Here is a 23,122-nt window from a genome sequence, read left to right on the forward strand (position 1 = left end):
AGTCTGCTGTGTCAAGGTATTGCCATGTGTACAGCACACAGCAAGTGGTTTCAAAGTTGGGGGCGACTTCCCAAACTTTCTCGAGGTGTTCATCGTGTTTGGTGACAGCGTATTTATGCTGACAGCCAAAAAAACAGTTTGTGGTTGTGTGTGTGTGTTGTGTGTGGTTGTGTGTGGTTGTGTGTAGGTGTGGTTATGTGTGTGTGTGTGGTTGTGTGTGGTTGTGTGTGTGTGGTTGTGTGTGTGTGTGTGTGGGTGTGGTTGTGTGTGGTTGTGGGTGGTTGTGTGTGGTTGTGGGTGTGGTTGTGGGTGTGTGGGTGTGTGGTTGTGGGTGGTTGTGTGTGGTTGTGTGTGTGAGTGGTTGTGTGTGTGTTTGTGGTTTTGTGTGTGTGTTTGTGGTGGTGTGTGTGGTTCTGTGTGTGTGTGTTGTTGTGGTTGTGTGGTGTGGTTGTGTGATGTGGTTGTGTGTGTAGTAGTTGTTTGTGATTGTGTGGTGTGGTTGTGTGTGTAGTGGTAGTGTGTGGTTTTGTGTGTGTTATTGTGTGTGTGGTTGTGTGGGTGGTTGTGTGTGTGTGGGTGGTTGTGTGTGTGAGTGGTTGTGGTTGTGTTTAGGGTTTTGTGTGTGAGGTTCTGTGTGTGGTGTGTGTGGTTCTGTGTGTGTGTGGCTGTGTGTTGTTGTGTGATGTGGTTGTGTGTATAGTGGTTGTGTGTGTGGTTTAGTGTTTGTGTTATTGTGTGTGTGGTTGTGTGTGTGTGGTTGTGTGTGTGTGGTGTGTGTGTGTGGTTCTGTGTGTGTGTGTGGTTCTGTGTGTGTGTGTGGTTCTGTGTGTGGCTGTGTGTGTAGTTGTGGTTGTGTGTGGTTGTGAGTGTGTGTGGTCGTGTGTGTGTGGTTGTGTGTGTGTGGTTGTGTGTGTGTGGTGTGTGTGAGTGAGACCCATAAGCACAAAGAGTTGAAATAACAGGGGAGAGGCACCCACAGTATGCAAGAACAGGAAAAGAGAGCTTAGAGTATAATAAAGCATGAGAAAGAAGGTTGAAGGCCCAGAAAGAGGCAAAAGAAAATAGATGGGGGCTAGAAGGAAGCAAGACTACAACAAAAGAAAGAGCAGAAAGTAGAGTATGAAAAAAAGTGCGAGTGAGAGGGCTGAAGGCCAAGAAAGGGGCAAAATGATGAGGCAAGAGGCAAAATAGAAGAGAGAGAGTGGAAAAGTGTGAGAAAGAGGGCCAAAGGCCCAAGAAGAGGCGAAAAAGAGAGGCAAAGACAGAAAGAGTCCCTGAAGAGGGTGCACAGAAAGTCAAGAACCGGCACGAGAGAGAGAGAGTGAGAGGAGAGCAATTGAGACTGAGATGGAACAAGTGTCAGAGAGAGGAGAGGAGAGAGGATGTTCCAGGAAGATTGAGGTGCGGAACTCGAGGCGCAAGGCTGGTGCAGGAAGGGCCTAGACTGGTCGGAGGATCAGTACCAGGTAAGTGGTGGGGAAATGGGCCTAGTGGCTCCAAAGCTCTCCCCTTACCCTTAAATGCCACGCATCAATGCAACCTTTCAAGTTTCCCTAGGGGAAATGTGTGTTACCACACCGATTTCCACCGGTAATTCTGCAATTCCATAACTTACTCTGGGGAGAAAATTTGGCACATTGGTCTGGTGAAAGTTTTTCTGAAAACATTTCATATGGATTTACCGCATTACTCGGAATTCTTGAGTTGGGCTGTAATGTTGTACCAGCCAAACCATGATTGACCTTAAATAACATTTTGACCCTAAACTGGGCAATGGTAAATTAGTATTTATTGCAATGCTCCTGCTAACGATTAAGTGGCACATTCTTCATTGGAACCATCTACTCAGTGAGCTTCTAAAAGGTTAAATCAACACTATAATATGGCCGTTCCCCCTTTACTTCATTATATCAGAAACAAATGAGCGCTCTACAATGTAAGGTCAATTAGATCTGCTCTTTGCCTTTATATTACACGTTTATGTTTTCAGTAAACGCAAGGAAGAATGAAAACTCAAGTTGTGTCTAGGTATTTCCGCGTCCTGCCAACCTTCTGGTAAACAAGGGGGGGTGGTGGGGTCCTTTGTGAAATATGTGGTTCATTTTACCTTTATACCAGTGCTTTAAATGGGCTTCTAAAGAGAAATGTAATACTTTTAATTGGAGAGTACCAGCACTTCTCAGAAACAAGCACTTCTATTTTTCCATTTCAAGCACTGCTGCACACACTTTATTAGCACGGTGATAACAAAGCCATAAGAAGAATTTACTAAATATATATGCATCATTTCAGTATACAGAATTAAATGCATCCACGATTTCGAACCAACCGCTCTTAGCAGCGCATGATGTGGTGCCAGCACTTCTAAATTTATAGATACAATGAGAGCTTGGAATTTATAGCTAATTTCAGGCCATATTATAAACTGAACCTCCCTGCCATCTCTGAATAAAATCATGCAACTGATGAAAACAGTATTTCTACTCAAGCTGGCAGGCGTTCCAGCTAGTGAAAGCGCGATCATTAAGGTGGCCCCATGAATTTCCGCGAGAGTAGTGGCAGTCTAATAACTGCATAATGCCCACTGATAAGAATTAATAATTTCTTAAGCATCGTTACTGCTTAATTAAATAGATGTTGATTTACTGGAGGTTAATCGGGCACTCGACAATACATAATGGCGACATCCCATTGGAATCCACTCCATCTATCGTCCACTCTGAAGGTTTAGACACCTTCTGTAAATTGCACAGAAGAGTCCCGATGCAAATCAAAATAACAATATTCGCTCACGAGCCGAGACGGTCTACAGCTCTGTAATTATCTCTCCGAGGCACGCGCGCGCCCTTTGATTCGTTTTCCATAATTTGAGTTTTTCACCGATGCTTGTTTTCAAAGGCCGAGTAACAAACCCCAAGTAGACGCAGCCATGTTTACAGGATGTGGCGGTAGCTTCACAGCGCTCCTCAGTTAGAAACAGACATTCTGTCAGACAAGTGCGACTGAAGAGGATCTTTTGCAGGGTTCCTCGGTTTCAAGAGGAAATTCAAAGTCAATGAGAAATCAAAGGGTATCTTGCACAGCATGCTCCCATAGGGCTCTATGCTTTTATGTGAATTGTGCATGCTTGTTAGATCTGACGTCCTACCGCTAGTAAATAATTAGGATCCTATCTCTTTATGCATGACTTGGTGGAGATTTTAAACATGAAACGTATGTTTGCTGATGTTTATAATACAGTGGTGCAACTTTAAACATGAATCGCGGCACCAACGCTTTACTTTTGATGTTATAAGTAAAGCGCGGGTGCCGCAATTATACCAAAAGTAAATAAATAGAAAAAAATGTATTTCTTTTACTTTTGGTATAATCGCGGCACCCGCGCATTACTGTAACATCAAAAGTAAAGCGCGGGTGCCGCGGTTATACCAAAAGTAAAGAAATGTATGTTTTTTTCTATTTCTATACTTTTGGTATAATCGTGGCACCCGCGCTTTACTTTTGATGCACACAATCTGTGCCCCTGCCGGGCTGGAGTTCTCACTGACAACAACACAAGCAGAGTAGCTCCAAGGAAGCTGACGAAAAGGGAGGGAGTAGTGCAATCCGAGATGAAGCGGGGAGAGAAGGGAGGGGGAATTGCAGTCAGAGGAGCCTCAAGGAAGCTGACTAGAAGGGAGGGGGTAGTGCAAAAAGAGCGGGAAGAAAAGGGAGGGGGTAATACAAACAAAGGAGCCTCAATCTATAAAGCTAATGAGAAGGGAGGGGGAGTGCGAGCTGAGGAGCCATTAGATGCCAGCTGTGCACGCGCACGCGATCTCGTGCACTCAAGCTTTAGGCCAGCAAAACAGTGTGGGTAGCACTTTGAAAATCCCACATACAAAATGTCTCTCCGAGCCAGCACATGCACTGGGCTCAGCGAGACCTAAAGAAAGAATGAGCATAAATCTTGGCGTGAGACGCACCTCACCACGGGCAGTGAGGTGATTAATAAACTCGAAATAGGGGCCACTTGGAGGCTAGTGGAACGAGTTAAATAACCTTACTACGTTTTGCTACACATTTGTGGAAAGTAAATGTTGGTTTGGGCTCTCGGAAAATAAGGGCAGGAAAGTGATGCTATACAACTGAAACACTGCACGCATGCAAGGCTGAAACACTGCACGCATGCAAGGCTGAAACACTGCATGCATGCAAGGCTGAAACACTGCACGCATGCAAGGCTGAAACACTGCACGCATGCAAGGCTGAAACAGGGCACTCATGCAAGGCTGAAACAGGGCACTCATGCAAGGCTGAAACACTGCACGCATGCAAGGCTGAAACACTGCACGCATGCAAGGCTGAAACACTGCACGCATGCAAGGCCTTTATGTTGCATCGGGGTCATTCGAAAGCAAAACAACATTTTCACCACTGCATCCCATTAAACCAATATCGGTAGCTCTCCGATGTGGCAGTAAATGTTCAGTTTTGTTTTACACTATTGTTCTTATTTTTGTTGGACATTTTAGCGGCACCCTTTAAATAATTTGCTAAATCTCTCAGTAAAGACAGAATAGTTACGTCCTTCGGTCTCACCCTGCCCACCAATTCCAAAAACTCCAAGGATGCGTCCTTTTCAGCAGAAGAACTGTAGTAGCACAGCACCGCTGGGAGCTAGGTACTTTACGCGATATGGATATTGTCTATTTGCTCTTGATATTTATTTTTCTTGGAGTTACTTCTGAGCAACTTCCAGTATTGAAAAGCGCAATCGTTGTGAAGTGCTATAAAGCTGTGTCCCCAGTCCACACCTAAAGAAACTGATGAAAAAATACAGAGATGTCTCTTCGTATTTGGGTGTGAGGGTGCACTGGGATCTTAAGGACGCAAGTGACTGGATGGGGGGTGGTCCTACCAAAGCCAAGTATAACAGGCTTGAGTTCAGGCCAGCCCTGTGAATAAATCCTGGTTCTTCATCTCTTGGCATTACCCTACCTCAAACTGGGTGCTACCATTGCCCTTACGAAGGATGTTCTATGATCAGATATGGAGAGTATTGTGAATGTGTGCCCTCACGCAGGGCACAGCTGTGTCTGATCGTAGACTATGATGATCAGTTATGGGACGTATCATGAATGTGTTCCTTCGAGAAGGGTACAGCTGTGTCTTATGGTAGACATGATCAAATATGTGGCGTATCATGAATGTGTGCCCTCACGCAGGGCACAGCTGTGTCTGATCGTAGAATATGATCAGATATGGGGCATATCATACACGTGTGCCCTCGCACAGGGCACAGCTGTGTCTGATCATAAGAACACGGCAGTCAGATATGGGGCCTATCATGAATGTGTGCCCACACGCATGGCATAGCTGTGTCTAATCAAATAAGTTTATGATCAGACATGGGGCGTATCATGAATATGAGCTCTCGCGCAGGGCCCAGCTGTGTCTTATTGTAGACAACTATGATCGGACAGGGTGTATCATGAATGTGTGCTCTCGTCCAGGGCACAGCTGTGCCTGATCGTAGACTATGATCAGATATGAAGGCTATCATGAATGTGGGCCCTTGCTCGGGGCACATCTGTGTCTGATCGTAGACTATGATCAGATATGAAGAGTATCATGAATTTGTGCTCTTGCGCCGGGCCCAGCTGTGTCTTATTGTAGACAACTATGATCAGACATGGGGCGTATCATGAATGAGTGCCCTCATGCAGGGCACAGCTGTGTCTAATCAAAGAAGACTATGATCAGATATGGGGCGTATCATGAAAGTGTGCCTTCACGAAGGGCACAGCTGTGTCTGAACATAGACTATGAGATATGAAGGATATCATGAATGTGTGCCCTTGCTCAGGGAACAGCTGTGTCTGATTGTAGACTATGATCAGATCTGAGGGATATCATGAATGTGTGCCCTTGCTCAGGGCACAGCTGTGTTTGATCGTAGTCTATGATCAGATATGAAGGGTATCATGAATGTGTGCCCTTGCTCAGGTCACAGCTGTGTATTATCGTAGATAACTATGATCAGACATGGGGCGTATCACGAATGAGTGCCCTCCCGCAGGGCACAGCTGTGTCTGATAGTAGACTATGATGGGATACGGGGCGTATCATGAATGTGTGCCCTCACGCACGGCACAGCTGTATCTGATCATAGAACTGTGATCAGATATACGTTGTATCATGAATGTGTGCCCTCACAAAGGGCACAGCTGTGCACCTGTTTTATGGGATTGCACATTTAAGGCACATACTTGTAACTGAACATGTCTCCATGTAAATGCATGAGCTGCTGTCAGCACAGCTCAGAAACAGCTCAGGCATTCATTGCGCAATCTCAAGGCTCTGCCCTCCGCCAATGCAGAGATAAATATATGGTGCTTTAAAGTTTTCAATTGCATACAAACAGGCACAAAGCGGTACAGAGATGAGGGCCAATGAAAACATGGAGGAAGATTTTGTTGATGGCTGGGGGGAAAGAGATTTGCTATCAGCTAAAATGAAGAGTCCATCTTCAGTTACCATCTGTTCTATTAAATTAAAAACATGTGTAACAACTACCTACACATATTTAAATATTTAATCTGAAAAGGACAAAACGTTGTGTGATCAACTTCTGCTTCATGCTTTCTTGTTGCATCAGCTTTTGAAAAAGAGCTTGAAAGACAAATGCTGTACAAACCGGTTTCCACAATTGAATGTTCTCTTTGGGAAAGAAAGCAGTAATACTGCTGAATCCCATAGGACTAGAAGTACTGCTAAGAGGTATTAAATCGCGGAATTTCTGCTGAGTCACAAATCACACCATCTGAACATAATTCAGATACTGCGTGTAGATCATAGATTATCCTTTAATTGTGTAAAACAAAGCAAAGGGAGAGAGTGTGTGGATGTGAGTGTGTGGGTGAGACAAAAACGAAGAAAGAAAGAGGAGAGAAAAGGGAAGAGAGAGGGAAAGAGAGAAAAATCGAATCAACAAAGACAAGAGAGGAAAAAGGAAAACGAGGCACCGCAGATTGAAAGCTTGAAACACTACTGTTCAAAGCTAAGAAAAACACATACAAAAAGCAGCAAATCACAGCAGATCGTATGAAAATAGTTGGCAAGTTTCAAAAACTAGAATACGCAATTACAAAATTCTAAATCTCCTTGTGCACCCCAATGAAACTGACAGAGCTGTGCCAACTATTAAAACATACAATTAAACAAAGTACCCTTACCAGATGAGACAATTAACAATAGTTATACATGTGGACACAAACACCATGCATTGATTGACACACACGGCAACCCAAAGGTAACACATACCATGACACACAACACATAATGGCACATGCTGGTTAAGTGAACTGATTTGCAGAAATTGGATACAGGGAATGGTGAGTTAGTTCACTTTATTGAAGCAGGAGGCTTGAGAGGACGGAAGACGGCGGTTTAAGTCATTTATTTGCGGCAAACTGTGCAGGGAACAAAGGTGAACCCTGATGCACTTTTAAAAATTGCATCATAAATCATTATTCTGCCCCGTTTGATCGACTATGCTTGATATGCCTAAGCCCTCTTGTAGGAGCTCGTTGGGAAATAGCAAAAAAGAAATTGTCGGAGCTTTTCCACATCACTACATCTATTCCAAGCATGGCATCAAACACCTTATTATTTCTTAGGTTTGCAAAGTATTCTCCTACACATGAACCCCATAATACCTTATTGGTATTTTACCATTCCAAGATGGTAACAGCACCAGTGGATGATGGCCGAGCAAGAGTATGATTGGTCCTTTCAGGGAATAGCAATAGACAATATCAGATCGCTCTAGCCCTTTAGGCTGAATGCACTACTCCAACATGGGGGGCCACTCAGCACCCACAGATGTCTTAAAAGATACCGCTCTAAGCACACCATTAAATGACTGCAGGTTTTAGATTCAGTGTTTTAAATGTGAGAGCAATTGCTGAGGTCTTGAATGTGGGAGGACTCTTGATTGAGATGCAAGAGAGCCACTACCCACCCACTGTTACCCAACTCCATTCCCCACACTGCACTTTGATAAAGCGGGCTAAACCTGCACCATACATTACCAGTCTGAATTCCACCTCATCTGTTCATAGGAAGACATGGAGGCGGAGCTCCAGCCAGTGCTCCCCCAACAAACACAGACAATGCACAGGGTTATCGCCGGCACGTCCGCAGGTATGTAGAGTCTGTGTAGCCACAGACCCTCTCCACATGGACCCATCTGAATCTGCACTGGTGCATGAATCTGAATGACTGTCACAGTCAACCGGTGGCTGTTGACTATGGCCTGGCCAAGCTTACACCAACCAGAGGGGGAGAGAGAGGGTAAGGCATTGTGCTGCTCTTTGTTTACATTTCATCAGATCTGTGACAATGCTCAAGCCTTCTGTAACCAGCTCAACAATTGGAAATGTCTGGTCCCTGTTAGTACATAAGCAACAATCAATGGAAAATATGCTGTGTCATTTTAAATCGGGGAACTAGATATGGCTCAAAGGCAAAGTTGTCCAACACAGGTGCCAAGCAGACTATCACCAGCTGGTCACATGTACATATGTTATTATGATTTAACACATATATCCGGCCAAAGAATATACAGAGGAAAAATTGGCATGCGTTGTATCTTTCCTAAAAGCGTTTGACTCAAACTGCTTTGAGGAAAAGATAATATGATATACTTAGACCACTGTCCTCGCAAACTACCATCTGTAGGTGATCTGGTCCCTTTGCCCCCTGACAAAAAAAGAAAATCTAGAACTAAGCCTCAAAAGGCTTACCTAGGGCTCGGTTACAGACGCACTCGAACTCGAGGCCAAGGCCTTTGGTGATTAGAAACACACAGAAAAAAAACTAATGGTATGAAATCTAAGGGCTCTCATATGGCAACAGTCACAACAAGTGGGCAAAACTGCAAAAGATAGAAAAGAAAGCCAAACATACGAGCAGAGAGATAAAGAAACGAGAGACGGGCGTAGATGGAGTGCATGTGTGTGAGAAGGACAAAGTGCAGGGTATGAGATGAAACGGAGTGGGCCTGGGTGACCCAGGGCTTTAAGGGGAATGAAAAAGTTGCGGGGCGGGGTCTAATGGGGTGACCAACGAAGAGCAGGGGAATTCGTTCCAAGAGAGGTGTGCTATGTAATGAAGGGCACGGCGTAAATCATGCAAACTAAAATCCTGTAGTATTTGAGCCTCTCTTGGAGAGCCTTCTGCTATTTGTCTTCGGTGTCCCAATCACTCCTGTGCCCGCCTTCGCACCACCTTCCTCCGTGGCCTTACAGCCTTTTTCAAAGAAAATCTTTCTGAACTCCTCCATCTGCATATTTGACACCTCATTTCTTTCATCACCCAGACCGTATATTCACTTTCTCCTTCTGCACCTATTTCCTAGCATCTTCCTCACTTCGGCATCTCCCACATATTCACCTCTATGTACTTAATTTTCTTTTACTTTCATTGTCAATATTTCAACAGCTTTGACCCCCCTTCACACAATTTCATATATACTTTCAATTGGCACAGGCCACCATTACTCTGTTCAGATGCCAAGGATTGTATGGGCACGTATTCTGAACATCTTTATTACTGATGGACAGGAACTATGAGAAGCTCAGGCTGCATTCAGCCTCAACCTCAGAGCCTCAATCATGGCCTGTAATAAACACCCAGAACCTGAACTCACACAGACAAAGCTGTTCACAGTATGCACAACACAAGAGTAGTATATTACATGAAAAAAACAACGGAACGGCAGCATTTTGGGAAAAGCTAACATTCTGAGGGTGGCAAATGAAGTAAGACATTTGAAATGTAAACGGGAGCAACCTCACTGGCATGGATTACATTAATCGCCTCAACAAGCATGGTTAAGATGTCGTAGTTGATAAACTGATCAATATATTCCCTGTATATCAATATAGAATCCGATAAGGGCCGGTTTTTTAAAGTCGGTTTTTCATTTATACCGGGCTGACGGGGGATTGGGGGCCGGTTCTCTTAAACCTCAGGGGTGACCTACAACATCATCAGAACACGAGGTGAAACGAACGTCATACATGTGTTCATGTGACCCAGAGTGTGACTGAGGGGGCGCTTCTCGATTAATTCTCGGAAACCACGGCACAATGAGACATGCTTCAAGGTCGCAGCGCATTTCAAGGACAAAATGGCCCGGTCCTTGAAAGCACGAGCACGCCACAGGACGGAAAGTAGATCCCGGAAAGGATAATGGATTGGAGTTGTTTGCATTCGCGCGGGGTGCTCGGTGTGTCCTCCTCACACTCTGCAGAGGGCGGCCGCTGCAGCTGGCATCAGCTGAGAAGTGAGCAGCGGCGCGCGCTGCGATGCCGAGAGCTTTCTGAGAGTTACCCTCGTGAGACCAGGCTCTGCCGCTGCCAAGTGTCACGGGTTATTTCTCTTTCCCTCCCAAGTCCCACTGACGTGCGCCCTATGGGTGCCCTCTTCACCCTTGAACGAGTGTACACTGTTGGATCACCCCAAGCCCACTGAAAGACGTTCCGTTTATTGCTTGCCCCTTCCTGAATGGACATACAGCTGCTACCTCGGTACCTTCGTTCGTAAGTTTCCTGTAGATGCCTGGTATAGCGGCGACGTGAGCTTTCCGTGTCCCCCCGGGGTACCATCCTTTATATGATGCCTCCTTTTACCTTTCTTTCCCCAGTGCCCATGCGATATTTTAGTTCATTTATGTCAAATGCTTTAAATGGGCCGTACTGAGTACCGGCACTTTATTTTATTTTGAGCCGTAGAGTACCTGCACTTCTGAAGAAAAACGTAATACTTTTCATTGGAGAGTACCGGCACTTCTCACAAACAAGTAGGTACTATGGTATGCACTTCTATTTGTCAATTCCAAGCACTGTTTATGCCCCCTTTACTTCTGAGATGCCAGCGTTTCGGTGTTGCCCCCTATTTCACTAAAGCCCCCACACCCAACACCACAGTGCAAGTTCTAGGATTTTTTTTTGGGGGGGGGGGGGGGGGCAAGCAATTTGCATATGAAGTGACACATTCAGTGCCTTTGCATCTGAATATGCCACGCTGCGCCTGAAGCTCCTTTGTGCCACCCTTCTACCCCGCCCCCCCCCATTCCTTGGCTGAAGTCCTTTCTTCTCAGGCCAACCACCAGCACCTCTTTTACATCTCACAACGGGTGGAGGTGTGAGAGTTGCTTATCGGGTGGAGAGGTGTGGCTCACTGGTTAGAGGCGGCAGACCCGTAAGCAGAGAATCGGCCAGGGACCAGGGTTCAATTCCCGACGCGGCAGGGTCGTGGACCAGGGTCAAAACGGACTCGATAATTCTCGCCTCGGTACCTACTCTAACCAAGAACACACTCGGCAACTCTGGGCATTAAGCTTGCCTCATCTCTACAACGGCCCCCCACAGACGCCGGGGATGCCTGGTTTCACCTTGGAGATACCCAGAAAGGGACCATCTCACAGGGATAGCCAGGACGGGTTCCCCAGCGGTCTACAGCGCCGGGACGCCCCGTTGCTGGGGCAGCTGTGCGCTTTACAAGTCTACAACATTTACATTTACATTTATCATCTGAGAGGGTTACAACTGCGGGCGGGCGCGCTAAACTGGGAAATGGGCGTCCCTGGTGCCTCTGAACAAGCAGCCGGGCTTGAACCTGCAGAACGGGTCTCGGGTGTGCCGGCCTGGCACGGGACCCCATGTTGGTGAGCTGCACGCAGGGTTCTGGACAGCTGCCTGTGTGTAGCGCCGGCCCTGCAACCTCAGATATCATTGTGAACACGTTGCCCCTGCTGCCCGCAACATTGTATTGTATTGTAATTGCATTTATTAGCGTTTACTACCCCTGACGAGGCGTCGAAGCGCTTTTTCGGCGAGTAGCACTCTACTCCAGGACCCATAGAGGATTAGTGTTGAATTAGTATAGAGAAATATGCATAGTTACATTCTTGCCACTTCTCTAGAAGTGCACTAGATTCATTGATGCCAACTCTATACGTGCCCAAACCCGGGTGAATGCAATATTCTTCTGATGTGTAAGGCAAAAATGGCTTCATTTGAACTTTCATCCAATGTAAACTCTTTATAGTTCCATTAAATTTTCACAGGTATATTACATTTCATTGATTCTTCAAAATCTCCCTCTTATCTAATCACTAATGTTGGCATCTGTGTGCCCACCTACCTGAAGTGCCATTTTTCACAGCTACCTCTATGCCTATGTCAAGTGCTTGAATGGAAAAATAGAAGTGCAGGTACTCTGTATCAGAGTACTTGCTTGTTTCTGAGAAGTGCCGGTACTCTCAAATTAAAAGTATTACGTCTCTCTTGAGAAGTGCAGGTACCCTCCCTCTCAAAATAAACAAGCATTGGCATAGCCAATAGGTCTCACTTTTGGGACCTTCCAAGTATTTAGTTATGCAGCACAATATCCATGGTGCAACCACATCAACTGCTGCGTGGCTAAACACTTATAAGGCCCCAAAGGCGAGACCTATTGGCTATGCCAATACTTGGTGTGGTTGTGTGTGTGGTTGTGTGTGTGTGGTTGTATGTGTGTGTTTGTGGGTGCGGTTGTGGGTGTGGTTGTGGGTGCGGTTGTGGGTGCGGTTGTGGGTGGTTGTGTGTGTGGTTGTGGGTGCGGTTGTGGGTGCGGTTGTGTGTGTGTGTGGTTGTGTGTGTGGTTGTGTGGGTGGTTGTGTGAGTGGTTGTGGTTGTGTGTGTGTTTGTGTGTGTGTGTGGTTGTGTGCTTGTGTGTGTTTGTGTGGGTGGTTGTGTATGTGTGGTTGTGTGTGTGTGTGGTTGTGTGTGTGTGGTTGTATGTGTGTTTGTATGTGTGTGTGGTTGTGTGTTGTGTGTGGGTTGTGTGTGTGTGGTTGTGTGTGTGGTTGTGTGTGTGTGGTTGTGTGTGTGCGTGGTTGTGGGTATTTTTGTGTATGTGGTTGTGTATGTGGTTGTGTGTGTGTGGTGTGTGTGTGGGGATGTGTGTGGGGATGTGTGTGTGGTTGTGTGTGTGTGGTTGTGTGTGGTTGTGTGTGTGTGTGGTTGTTTTTGTGTATGTGGTTGTGTGTGGTTGTGTGTGTGGTTGTGTGTGTGACAGTAATACTAAAAGCATCTCAAAATAAAGGAACACAAACATTGAGTTTGTGGAAAGAGAAAGCACGTTGTAAGTCAAACGGGTCCAGCAAAGCATTGACACAACAACAAAACAAACAAGATCACTTAGCAAAGACTGAGTGCTGATAATGGATACACAGCCCATCATCTTAAGAGTTTGATTGCAGCCAATGTGCACTCAAACCTGCCCCCTCCTTGTGAGTTGCACCCCATATTTCATGAGTTGTAACTGCTGCACCCACCATAGCGCTTTGAGATCTAAAGCGCTACATAAGTCTAATCGATTAACCAGTGGCCAACATGCTGTGCTTTTAAAGAGAATGTGCCAAAAGTTTCCAGCTTCCTCATCATGTCCTCATGAAAGCGCCAACGAAAGGACTCCCTGAATGGTGCAACGGACATGAAGCAGCCGCTGCGATCAGAAATAAACACTGTGAACGTTGTCCAGTTTCACAGTAACATTTCCTTAATGTTCTTTAAGTCACAAAACAATAATACTAAAAGCATCTCAAAATAAAGGAACACAAACATCGAGTTTGTGGAAAGAGAAAGCACATTGTAAGTCAAACGGGCGCAGCAAAGCATTAACACAACATGTTCTTTGATGTTCTTTGAACGAGAACATCAAAGGGCCGCAGCCAAAGTGACCGTGTGCGAAAGTGAAAGTGATCGCGGGCGCTTAATGAGCATGACGAGGTTTGCCAGCCTCTGCTCCTAAGCACGCGCGCACATGCACTGTAGCTCTAGGCTGGCCATTGTAGCATTTTTTTGAGCCCTCACAAAAAGTCTCGCCTGACCCAGCATGCGCTGGGTTAGGCGAGACCTAAAAAGTGTAGGTACTCAGTACCAGCCCATTTAAAGCACTGCCTATGGCCTAGTACAGTTGTATATAGGCCCCCCTTGTTGGTGAAGGGCCATGTTTTTAGTAGAGGCTGCCCCTGAAGGAGGCTGGCACCATAATGACCGCAGTGGACCCAATATACTGGTATGGGCCACTGCCGTGCGTCTAACAACAAGGGGGGAGCTGTCCTCACCCCCTCCCCAGGTCAATGATGCATGCCAAAGTTGGCACAAAAATACCAGGCCAGGTGATATTTTGAACACGGCCAATGAGGTGACGCCAGAACATGCTGGAAAGGGACAATGGGGAGCTATAAACACTGCGCTGCACAGGCTACTTTCCGCCACCACCACTCCGTCTCCAGGTCAAGTCTGAGTGCCAAAGTTGGAACGAAAATACCTTGCCAATAGGTGGCCAGGTGATGTTTTGAACTCCCCAATGGGGGGACGCTGCCACATGTTGGAAGGAGACAATGCAGGGCTATAAACACTGCGCTCCCCTGCAAGGCTATTTTCAATAGCAGAGACAGTGCATAGATCAACATTTCGAGACCCACCCACCTACACTGAGCAACATCAGCATTGTCGCGGAGCTGGACAGCAGGCGAAGCGGATAAAAAGAGGTACATTTGTTGGATAAAGAGGCACACTGGCAGGGCTGTGTGCAGGAGGAAGGCCACTTACCTGGGTATGACTTCCGGCAGAGTGAGTAGGCCAAAAGGGGGGAGTAATTGGAGCACGGCAGAGGGAGTAGGCCAAAAGGGGGGAGTAAGTGGAGCACGGCACTCACAGCCCAGACCGCCGGACGGCAGGGCACGAAAAGGACAGACAAGGTAGCAAGTTGGAGCCTAACTCCAGTAAGAGGCCACCCTCCCTGTATCCCCATGCAATTGAAAGAAAGCTAACAAGGAATGTTATGACCCTATTAAACGGCATGTATGATGGCATACACAATCAAAAAGGTGTCACAAATATGACAAACAGATAGTAAGGGATTGTGCTGTGTCAGAGAAGATTTATGATTGTCATCCCTTTGTTGATTTATGACCGGTCACACACGATTCATGAGCCTGTCAAATGATTTATGACCTGTCAGCGGATTGATTTATAACTTGTCATTTATAACCCCTTGCCGTTGTTTGATGGCCCTGTCAGATTGATTCAGAGGGGATACTGTGATTCATATAAAAAGATGCAAGTATTTCATACATGTTAAAAGAATAAACTACGGCCAACATTTACCTCGAGAAACAAGACATGCGTCTGGCAAACTTTTAAAAAATGTGTGCGAGTAATGATATGTGATACGCATGTACAGGTTAGAGGGGGCCTAGTGCTAGGGTTATGCTGTTCGCTCTGCCGCAGTGACCCACCAGAGTTGTAGAGATACTTTCTTGAGTCTGTGAAGTGGCTTATTTTGGTTTTTGTCTGTCTCCCAGCGACCAGACATAATTGCATACAACTCTGGTGTCTCTAAACAGTGCCTAGTTGTGTTTGGTACCTCTTTTCCGGTGACCTGTGCTCGTTTCACAGATGCTTCTCTCTATGAAGGGCCATGTTTCGGCTGTTACCTCTCTCCCTTTGACCTCATATGTCCTGTCCCCTCTCTCTGGAAAGTGCCTACTTTTGGCTGTTTCTTCTCTCCGTGTCATCTGCCACGTATGCCTCTTTTATGAGCGGACGGCGAGGTGGTTCTAGTGGTGTCTGTCCCCCTGTGAAGTTCCACAGTCCTCTCGTGCCCTCTTCGATGTGAGGTAGTACGGGTCGGGGTCGGGTGTGAGGTGGCATGATTGCATCGCTCTCCCTGTGAAGTGCCAGAGTAAACGCGCTACCTCGACGCTGCTCCCCGGCGGTAGGTCAGCTCGCACACCTTGCTCGCATTGCAGAGTGACACAGGAAGCGCAGCGCGGTCCCTTTGTTCCCTCCCCCCATTATGCCAGGCGATGAGGGTTAAGTGGGGAAGGGTACGCGGCGGCACCCTCTGCCCTCACCCCCGGCAAGGGAGGAGGCGGCGTCGTGAATAGATATACCTGCTTCGTCGGCGGCGGCGCCCAGGCAGCGGTGGGCAGCTGTGCAGAGCAGCAGCAGAAGGACCGGCAGCGGTGACCCCGGGAGGCGCATGGTAGCGGTGTGTGTCTGTCAGAGCGGCAGGTCGGGGAATGAAGGTTGCAGTGACTCGGCTCCCCTGGCTTCCTGTCTGAGTCACGGAGACTCTGGAGAGAGAAATGCGCCAACAGGCGCCTCCCCCAGCCATTATAGCACCGCGGCAAACCCCTCCCCCCCTGGACCTTTTCATTAATAATTCAAGGTTCGTGCTCCGCTCCCCGGCCGGCTGCCGAAGCATCGTCTCACTCTTCTCGGTTAAACAAACGACCTTTCGGGGGCTCAGAACACATCATACACACTGTGTCACCCTCGTGGGAGCCCTGTCACAGAGAGCTATGAAATATACTTTGATTCCCGAACAATTATCTAGTAGACTTCCTTGGACGAATATCAAAACTCTTTTTTGGTTGGCGAAGTGGCCGTATTAAAATGGTGCTTGCGCAGAGTTCCTTTTACCACCTTACCTAACTATGGAAACAGGATTCTGGAGGTGTAATGTGTGACAAGAACGCTTTTGCACACTCTGCCCAGGACTTTTAAGTGGACAGGGTCCCCCCTCAGACCTTTTACTAACTAAACATGCAATGCAATAGGTCTCGCAATAGCGAGATTTATAGCTATTGGCATTCTAAATGCCTTTTAATTATGTGTTTTTCAAAGCAACACCTATGTAGAAGGCATTGTCATTTGTAATGGTAATGCCATGTTAATGTGTTGCTTTGTTAATTTGTTGGCTCGAACAACTCAACCTCGAGTCAACAAAGAATCCCTGGATACTCTTCAGCTTTGCTCTTGTTTGCTGTTTTGTAAAAGTTATGCAGTCAAGGAGTCCTGTAACTGTATTTCATCTCAATCAGCACCTCTGGCATTTGTATCCTCACGTGAACAATATCTAACCATGATTACCAGATCTACCATGAGAGCGTCATGGCTAAAGAAGCCTGAAGCATGTTAACATCATTTCAGATATTTATTAAAATGTTGTCATTGTTTTTTTGCCAAAGGAGTTCATAAGGTGTGCTTTTTCCTATCCTGCTGCAGGAGAGGCAATCCTTTTCTCGATTTCTCTACTCTTAACAAGTACACAATTATACATTTCTTATGTTGAAATTAACGACTTCAGTAGATAGTCAATCCTTTTTCTATACTTCTCTCTGAATTTGTTCATGGTTTGGATATACACTTTTTTTGTAATACCCTACATTTATTATTCTTTCTTTCTTTCTATAATCTTTATTTCGACTACAATGAGTCATAAAAGATAACACAAGGTAACATAAAATTTCACAATTATATCACAAGGTAACATAAAATTTCACTATTATTACAATCAAAAGAGGAATATATCCATCATACACTTTATAGCCAAGAAAAGAATACTAATCAAGTTAGCAAACACAGTTGATACCACTTGCCAAAAAATCATCATAGCAGAAAAATGTGAAAACTAGATAATATCATGTTTACAAAAACTTTCTTCTAGTTTTCCACATTGAGTCTAAGAATTTGCTAACAGCAAAAACGGTTAATGGTGATAAATCCGTTTTTAGTATTCGATAAGCCTCTATATATTTTCTAAAACCCCATTTTTTGCATAGGGGAATATTCCACTTTCTTCTAGATGCTATATATAGAGGACAAAAAAGAATTACGTGGAGATCATTTTCAGGCTGAGAAGTGCAAAGGGGACAATTAGCAACAGTTGAGGGGTGCCATCTGTTCGTAAGAGCACGAATAGGGAGGGAATTATATCTCCATTGGAGATAAAGTTTGCTAAGAGTTGGGGGATAAATATCATCCAGCACTATCTCAAACTTATAATAATCTTTCATTAAAATAAATGAACTTGTCATAGAGCCCAGATAATCAGAGGTCAGCCAAACCGACCGATTTTTTTCATAATACATTATTGCCAGAGCGTTACGCGATATGGCCTTGGATGCAGATTCTGGAGATCTCCATAAAGAGGAGCAACCCAACCTATCAAACTCAGCCTTGATATACCTTATCCAAGGAAGATTTTGTATAGTTTGGAACTTCAATAAATCAAAAAATTCTAGTCTGTAGGTATTAAGTTCAGGGGTTTCCCATAGACGTCGCCAAAAGGTTAGGGGCTTTAAGGCTAGTTCCTCCTTAATAGATCTAATTCCTAAATCCATCCTAAGGGGGAGAAGAGGAGTACTGGAGAGTAAAGATAATTGTCGTAGAAAATTATTTTCGATGACCATAAATGGTTGGAGGCAATTATTGCCCCACAGTTCCGCCCCATAAGTTGCTGCCGCTCTGGCCTGCACCTTATAAATTTCTAAAGGTGGACCAATAGGTTTTATGTAGGAGTTTTTCCAAAGTTTAACAATCGCCCCAATTTTCTGCGTTAATTTTAGTTGGGATTTGGTTTGGTGTTGAGTCCATAGGAAATTTTCATTTATAGTCACTCCCAGGTACTCAAACACCCGAACTCTCTCCAAACTAACTCCATCAATAGTTGGATTTGAACGGGATTTTCTTGGAGGATTCAAAATCATAAACTTTGTTTTTGTTGTATTAATTTCCAGACCCCTATCCTGACAGAAAGAGACAAACCCATCCAGTACCCGCTGGATACCCATGGGGGATTTGGCGAGTAACAAGGTGTCATCAGCAAACATAATTGCCGAAATCCCCATCCCAGCGAGCTTTGGCGCGTCTCTATTAGGCACCATATTTAGATAGGGGATAACTCCATTTACATATAGGCAGAAGAGGGTGGGAGCCAGGACACAGCCCTGGCGCACACCCCTATTGACAGGGAAACTAGATGATAATTTTCCCTCTCTCCCACATCTAACCTTGGCGAAGTTATCAGTGTGTAATCGAATTATAATGTCAAGAAGGGGGGGTGGAATTCCTAATTCACGAAGAACAGCCCATAGCTTGGTACGTGGGACCAAGTCAAAGGCTGATCGAAGATCTACAAAGACTGTGTATAGGGATCCACCCTCAACCATGACAGTTTTCCAATAAAGCATATTAAACCTAAAGATCTGGTCAATGGTAGATACAGATTTCCTGAAGCCAGCCTGGTAATGGCTCAGGATCTCCTCCTCATCAATCCAGTCCAATAGGCGATTGATGATCAACCTAGCAAAAAGTTTTTGGGCTACATCAATAAGGCTGATAGGCCGATAATTGACTGGGAGGAGGGGCGATCCTTTCTTATAGATTGGGACCACCTCCGCACCCAGCCAAGTAGAAGGTATCTTCATACCCCTTGCAATTCCATTGTATACAATTAAAAGATAAGGAGCCCAGACTCCTGGTTCATGTTTATAAAGGTCACCAGGGACCTTATCAAGACCAGGAGCCTTTCCCGCGGGGAGTGCAGTGATAGCAGTCTGGACTTCGAGTATAGTAAAACTAATTGGGTGAAGAGCAGAGTTATCACTCAACGGTAATTCAGATAAAAAAGGAGCTGTGCTAGGGGATTGATTGTTATACAAAAGAATAAAATGGTCCTCCCAGACTTGCGGGGCAATATTCGGACTAATAGCGGACACCATATCAGATGAACCGGTAATCACAATTTTCCAAAATCTAGAAGAATCTCGATCCGCCAAAGCAGATGTTAGATCGGCCCAATTCTGACTGGCCCACTCAAGTTTAGCATGGTGGGTCAGATAGCGATAAGTGCGTCGTTTACATTTAATGAGATCTCGGTCAGCGTTTGCCTTTAATGCAGTCATTAGTTCGGCTTTTGCCAGTCTACAGGCTCGATTATACCATGAATGTTTCCTAGATTGGTATTTCTTCAAAGGAGCTAGAGGATTCAAAATATTTCCTAAACTTGCATAAAGTGCATCATTATGTGCGGCAATCTCTCTATTAATATCCGGGGCTAATTCAGATTCAATAAGATCAGCCATTCGGTCCAAGGTTAAACTAACATTCCCATAAACTCTGGAAATGTCCTCCGGGTTACTGACCAATTTCGACCATTTCACCCTCCGTCTGTTGTTAGAGAGGGCAAGAATATCAGTTCTGTCTGAAGTCAGCGAGGATTCAGTGGGGCCCAAACCTAATAAAGCGTAATCCAGGATTAGAGGATTATGGTCACTTTCTCTCCTGGGAAGCACCACAAAATCCAAGACTCGATTCCATTCCTTGCACTTGACAAAGATGTAATCGAGGTGGGCCTCTCTGCCCGCTACATTAAAGGTAGTCTTTGGGCGGTTATCAGATTTGGATCGTCCATTGCAAGCTCTAATAGAGTGAGCCAACGATAAAGAGGTAATTTGAAGAGCCAATGGGGTCCATGATCTTACAATGGAGCCAGCTACTTGTGGAATTTCCCAAGAGTCATCCTCCTCTTGGTTTATGGCATCTAATAGTCCCTCTAGGGGTTCAAAGTGGGAGTTAAAATCCCCACCCACCACTAAAGGGATACCCTCTGGTAAATCCGCCAATACCATAGATAAGACATCCACAGCCCTTGATTCTGCCGATAAACTGGTCGGCCTAGAGTAGATATTAATCAGGGCCATTTGTGTCTTAGCCTGCCATTTCAATATTATGGCTTGAACATCATCAGATCCTGTACTCAGGGTGGTAGCGGTACAGCCCAAATGGGTTGCCACCCAAATGGAGAGGCCACCAGACGGTCGGCCCCTACCTCCCCAAATTGCCGGAAGAAAAAAGGAGGCAAAACCCACTCGATGATGGTTAGTCCTGGCCCATGTTTCCTGAAAACAACATATATCATGTTGATCTATAAAAAGGCCCCATTCGGGACAATCAAGCTTATTATGGAGGCCCGCTATATTCCAGGAGAGGATCTTTAGTGAAGAACGGGCACAGGATGGGTCAGCAGATGTACTAACATTATCTGAGATGGTTATAGGGTCATTGTAGATGATGTCATTTGATAAGGTCGCCACAGTCTGTACTGATACTAATTCACACTCATCTACGTTGGGATTAGATCCAACTTGCAGTCAATCCACCTCTTCAAGAGGACTAAACCTATTTTGGCATGGGACATCGTGAACAATAGGCTGATATAACCAGGAATTATCACGGTTCCGAGAGCTAGAGGAAAGAGGACCCACCCTTGTCCAGCCTTCTACGTTCTCAGCATGTACATTATTATTTAATGGGGGATAAAAATGGGAGAGTGGTAAAGGTTGAATGCAAGTCTCTCGCTGTTTCCCCCTCCAATTAAGGATATATGATACAATATCAGGATCTCTAAAATTCACCAGAACACAATCGCCCTTACAGCGTTTAAATGAATTACCCAGCCAATTAATCCTCCTAACCATCAAAATAGCCGCAGTTACAGATGGCGGGAGTGGCCTATGGGCATTTAACCAACTGGTGACTTTGTTTTTAAGAGAGTCATAAGTTTCTAAATCAGAGTTGGTACACTTGGGAATTCCAGCCAAAACTAGTACATAGGGGGCCGCCTCGGGGGGTAAATTAACCACATCCTTCCAGCTTAACTTCCCCTGAGTATTAGTGTTGGTTCCCACCTTAGTACTATGGACATTTAATTCACCAACATTATCCATAGGCCTAAGTTGGACAGATGAGCAGTTCTGTATTGGGTGAGGAGGAACAACAAAAGCCTGTTGGGGATTCAAGGATCGAGACAAATCCTGTGACTCGGAAGCCACCCCCACTCCTACATGTTTGGGGGGGGCACCTAAACTAACCACACTCAGGGACGAGGACTCTGGGAGTTGTATTTGAGGGACATTATCCGTTTTAGAGATAGAACTACCTTTATTTATTAAACAATTAGTAATAATTCCTGTTGCTTTTTTTATTTCTATGAGCGTCTCATTAATAGAATCAAATCTAGCCAAAAGAGGTTCAAATAAGAATTTTAGCGCATTTACTAAGGAGCTAGTTAACAAATCAGTCTCTCGCCCTGGTCCAGCAGCACTACTGAGAGGGGAAGGGTGTTGAGAAATTTGGTTACAACTTGGGGTGGGTGATAGAGTATAAGTTTCAATAGTGCCTAGTAATACAATAGGTGGAACCTCAGTATCTAACCTGGCCTTTTTCCCACCCTTCATCTTCCTCACACTTTTCCTGTTGGATATCGCCCCCTCCCATAAGCCATGAGCTGATCTTAAAGGTATTTCCTTCCCCAGCTCCGTAGCAACATCTGGTACCAAGGTTGAGCTAGTTCTTAGATCCTGGAGTACGGAATCAATCGTTTGGTCAATACTGTTCATTAAGGCAGTATGAGAGTTATCCAATCTCTCCGGAGGTCTTGCAGATGCGAGTAAGCCGAGGGAAGATCTCCTAGCACTTTCGATACCTTCCGAGAGTCGTTGCTCCAACATTAACAGCTCATTATTGACCACCGAATTAGCCCTGATAAGAAAATTGTCCAGTGTACCTGAAAGCATCGGAGTTGATGCCTGTGTTTTCGACCGTGTGGCCATTTTTCCTCTACGAGGGCGGAGCAGGAAAGAGAAGGGGCCCGGTCCGGTCTTGACCGTGCTTGAACGGGCTTAAACGGGCCTGCCCTTTGCCCGGGCTTCGCCCCGGACTGCGCCCCGCACACGTCCCGCTCACGCGTAGACTAGTGTCAATTAAATAGCGGTAGGAGGTGTGTCCGGGAAGAGGATCAGGTGCGTTCAATGATTGTAAACCAAGGCACCCTGGGCCTCGCAGTCCCTGCACAGTAGCAGCCTCCCGAGATGACCACGCTTTTCAGTCTTCCCCCGCAGTTCCAAAGCAGCTCCTCAGGGATGGTGGTAGGTAAAATGAATTTTAAAAACCAAGTCCGCGCCTACGAGCGCTACCCGCGAAGTGGGGGCCGCGAGGCGTTTTATGGCGAGGCAGTGGGAAGTGTGTCCGGGAAGAGGATCAGGTGCGTTCAATGATTGTAAACCAAGGCACCCTGGGCCTCGCAGTCCCTGCACAGTAGCAGCCTCCCGAGATGACCACGCTTTTCAGTCTTCCCCCGCAGTTCCATAGCAGCTCCTCAGGGATGGTGGTAGGTAAAATGAATTTTAAAAACCAAGTCCGCGCCTACGAGCGGCTCCCGCGAAGCGGGG

The 23,122-nt window shown here is 45.7% G+C and overlaps 1 protein-coding gene across 1 annotated transcript in view; it reads right to left on the minus strand.

The window, feature by feature from the left end:
- EMB (embigin) overlaps positions 1 to 16,196 on the minus strand; it is a 152,432-nt gene extending 136,236 nt beyond the window's left edge. The window contains exon 1 of the mRNA XM_085631231.1: positions 15,998 to 16,196. Within this exon, the coding sequence (XP_085487357.1) occupies positions 15,998 to 16,088 (91 nt within the window). The 5' untranslated portion in view covers positions 16,089 to 16,196. The remainder of the gene's footprint in view (positions 1 to 15,997) is intronic.
- Between the last annotated feature and the right edge of the window lie 6,926 nt (positions 16,197 to 23,122).

Source organism: Triturus cristatus, chromosome 2_1, assembly GCF_964204655.1.
Source record: "Triturus cristatus chromosome 2_1, aTriCri1.1, whole genome shotgun sequence".
Taxonomy (NCBI): Eukaryota; Metazoa; Chordata; class Amphibia; order Caudata; family Salamandridae; genus Triturus; species Triturus cristatus.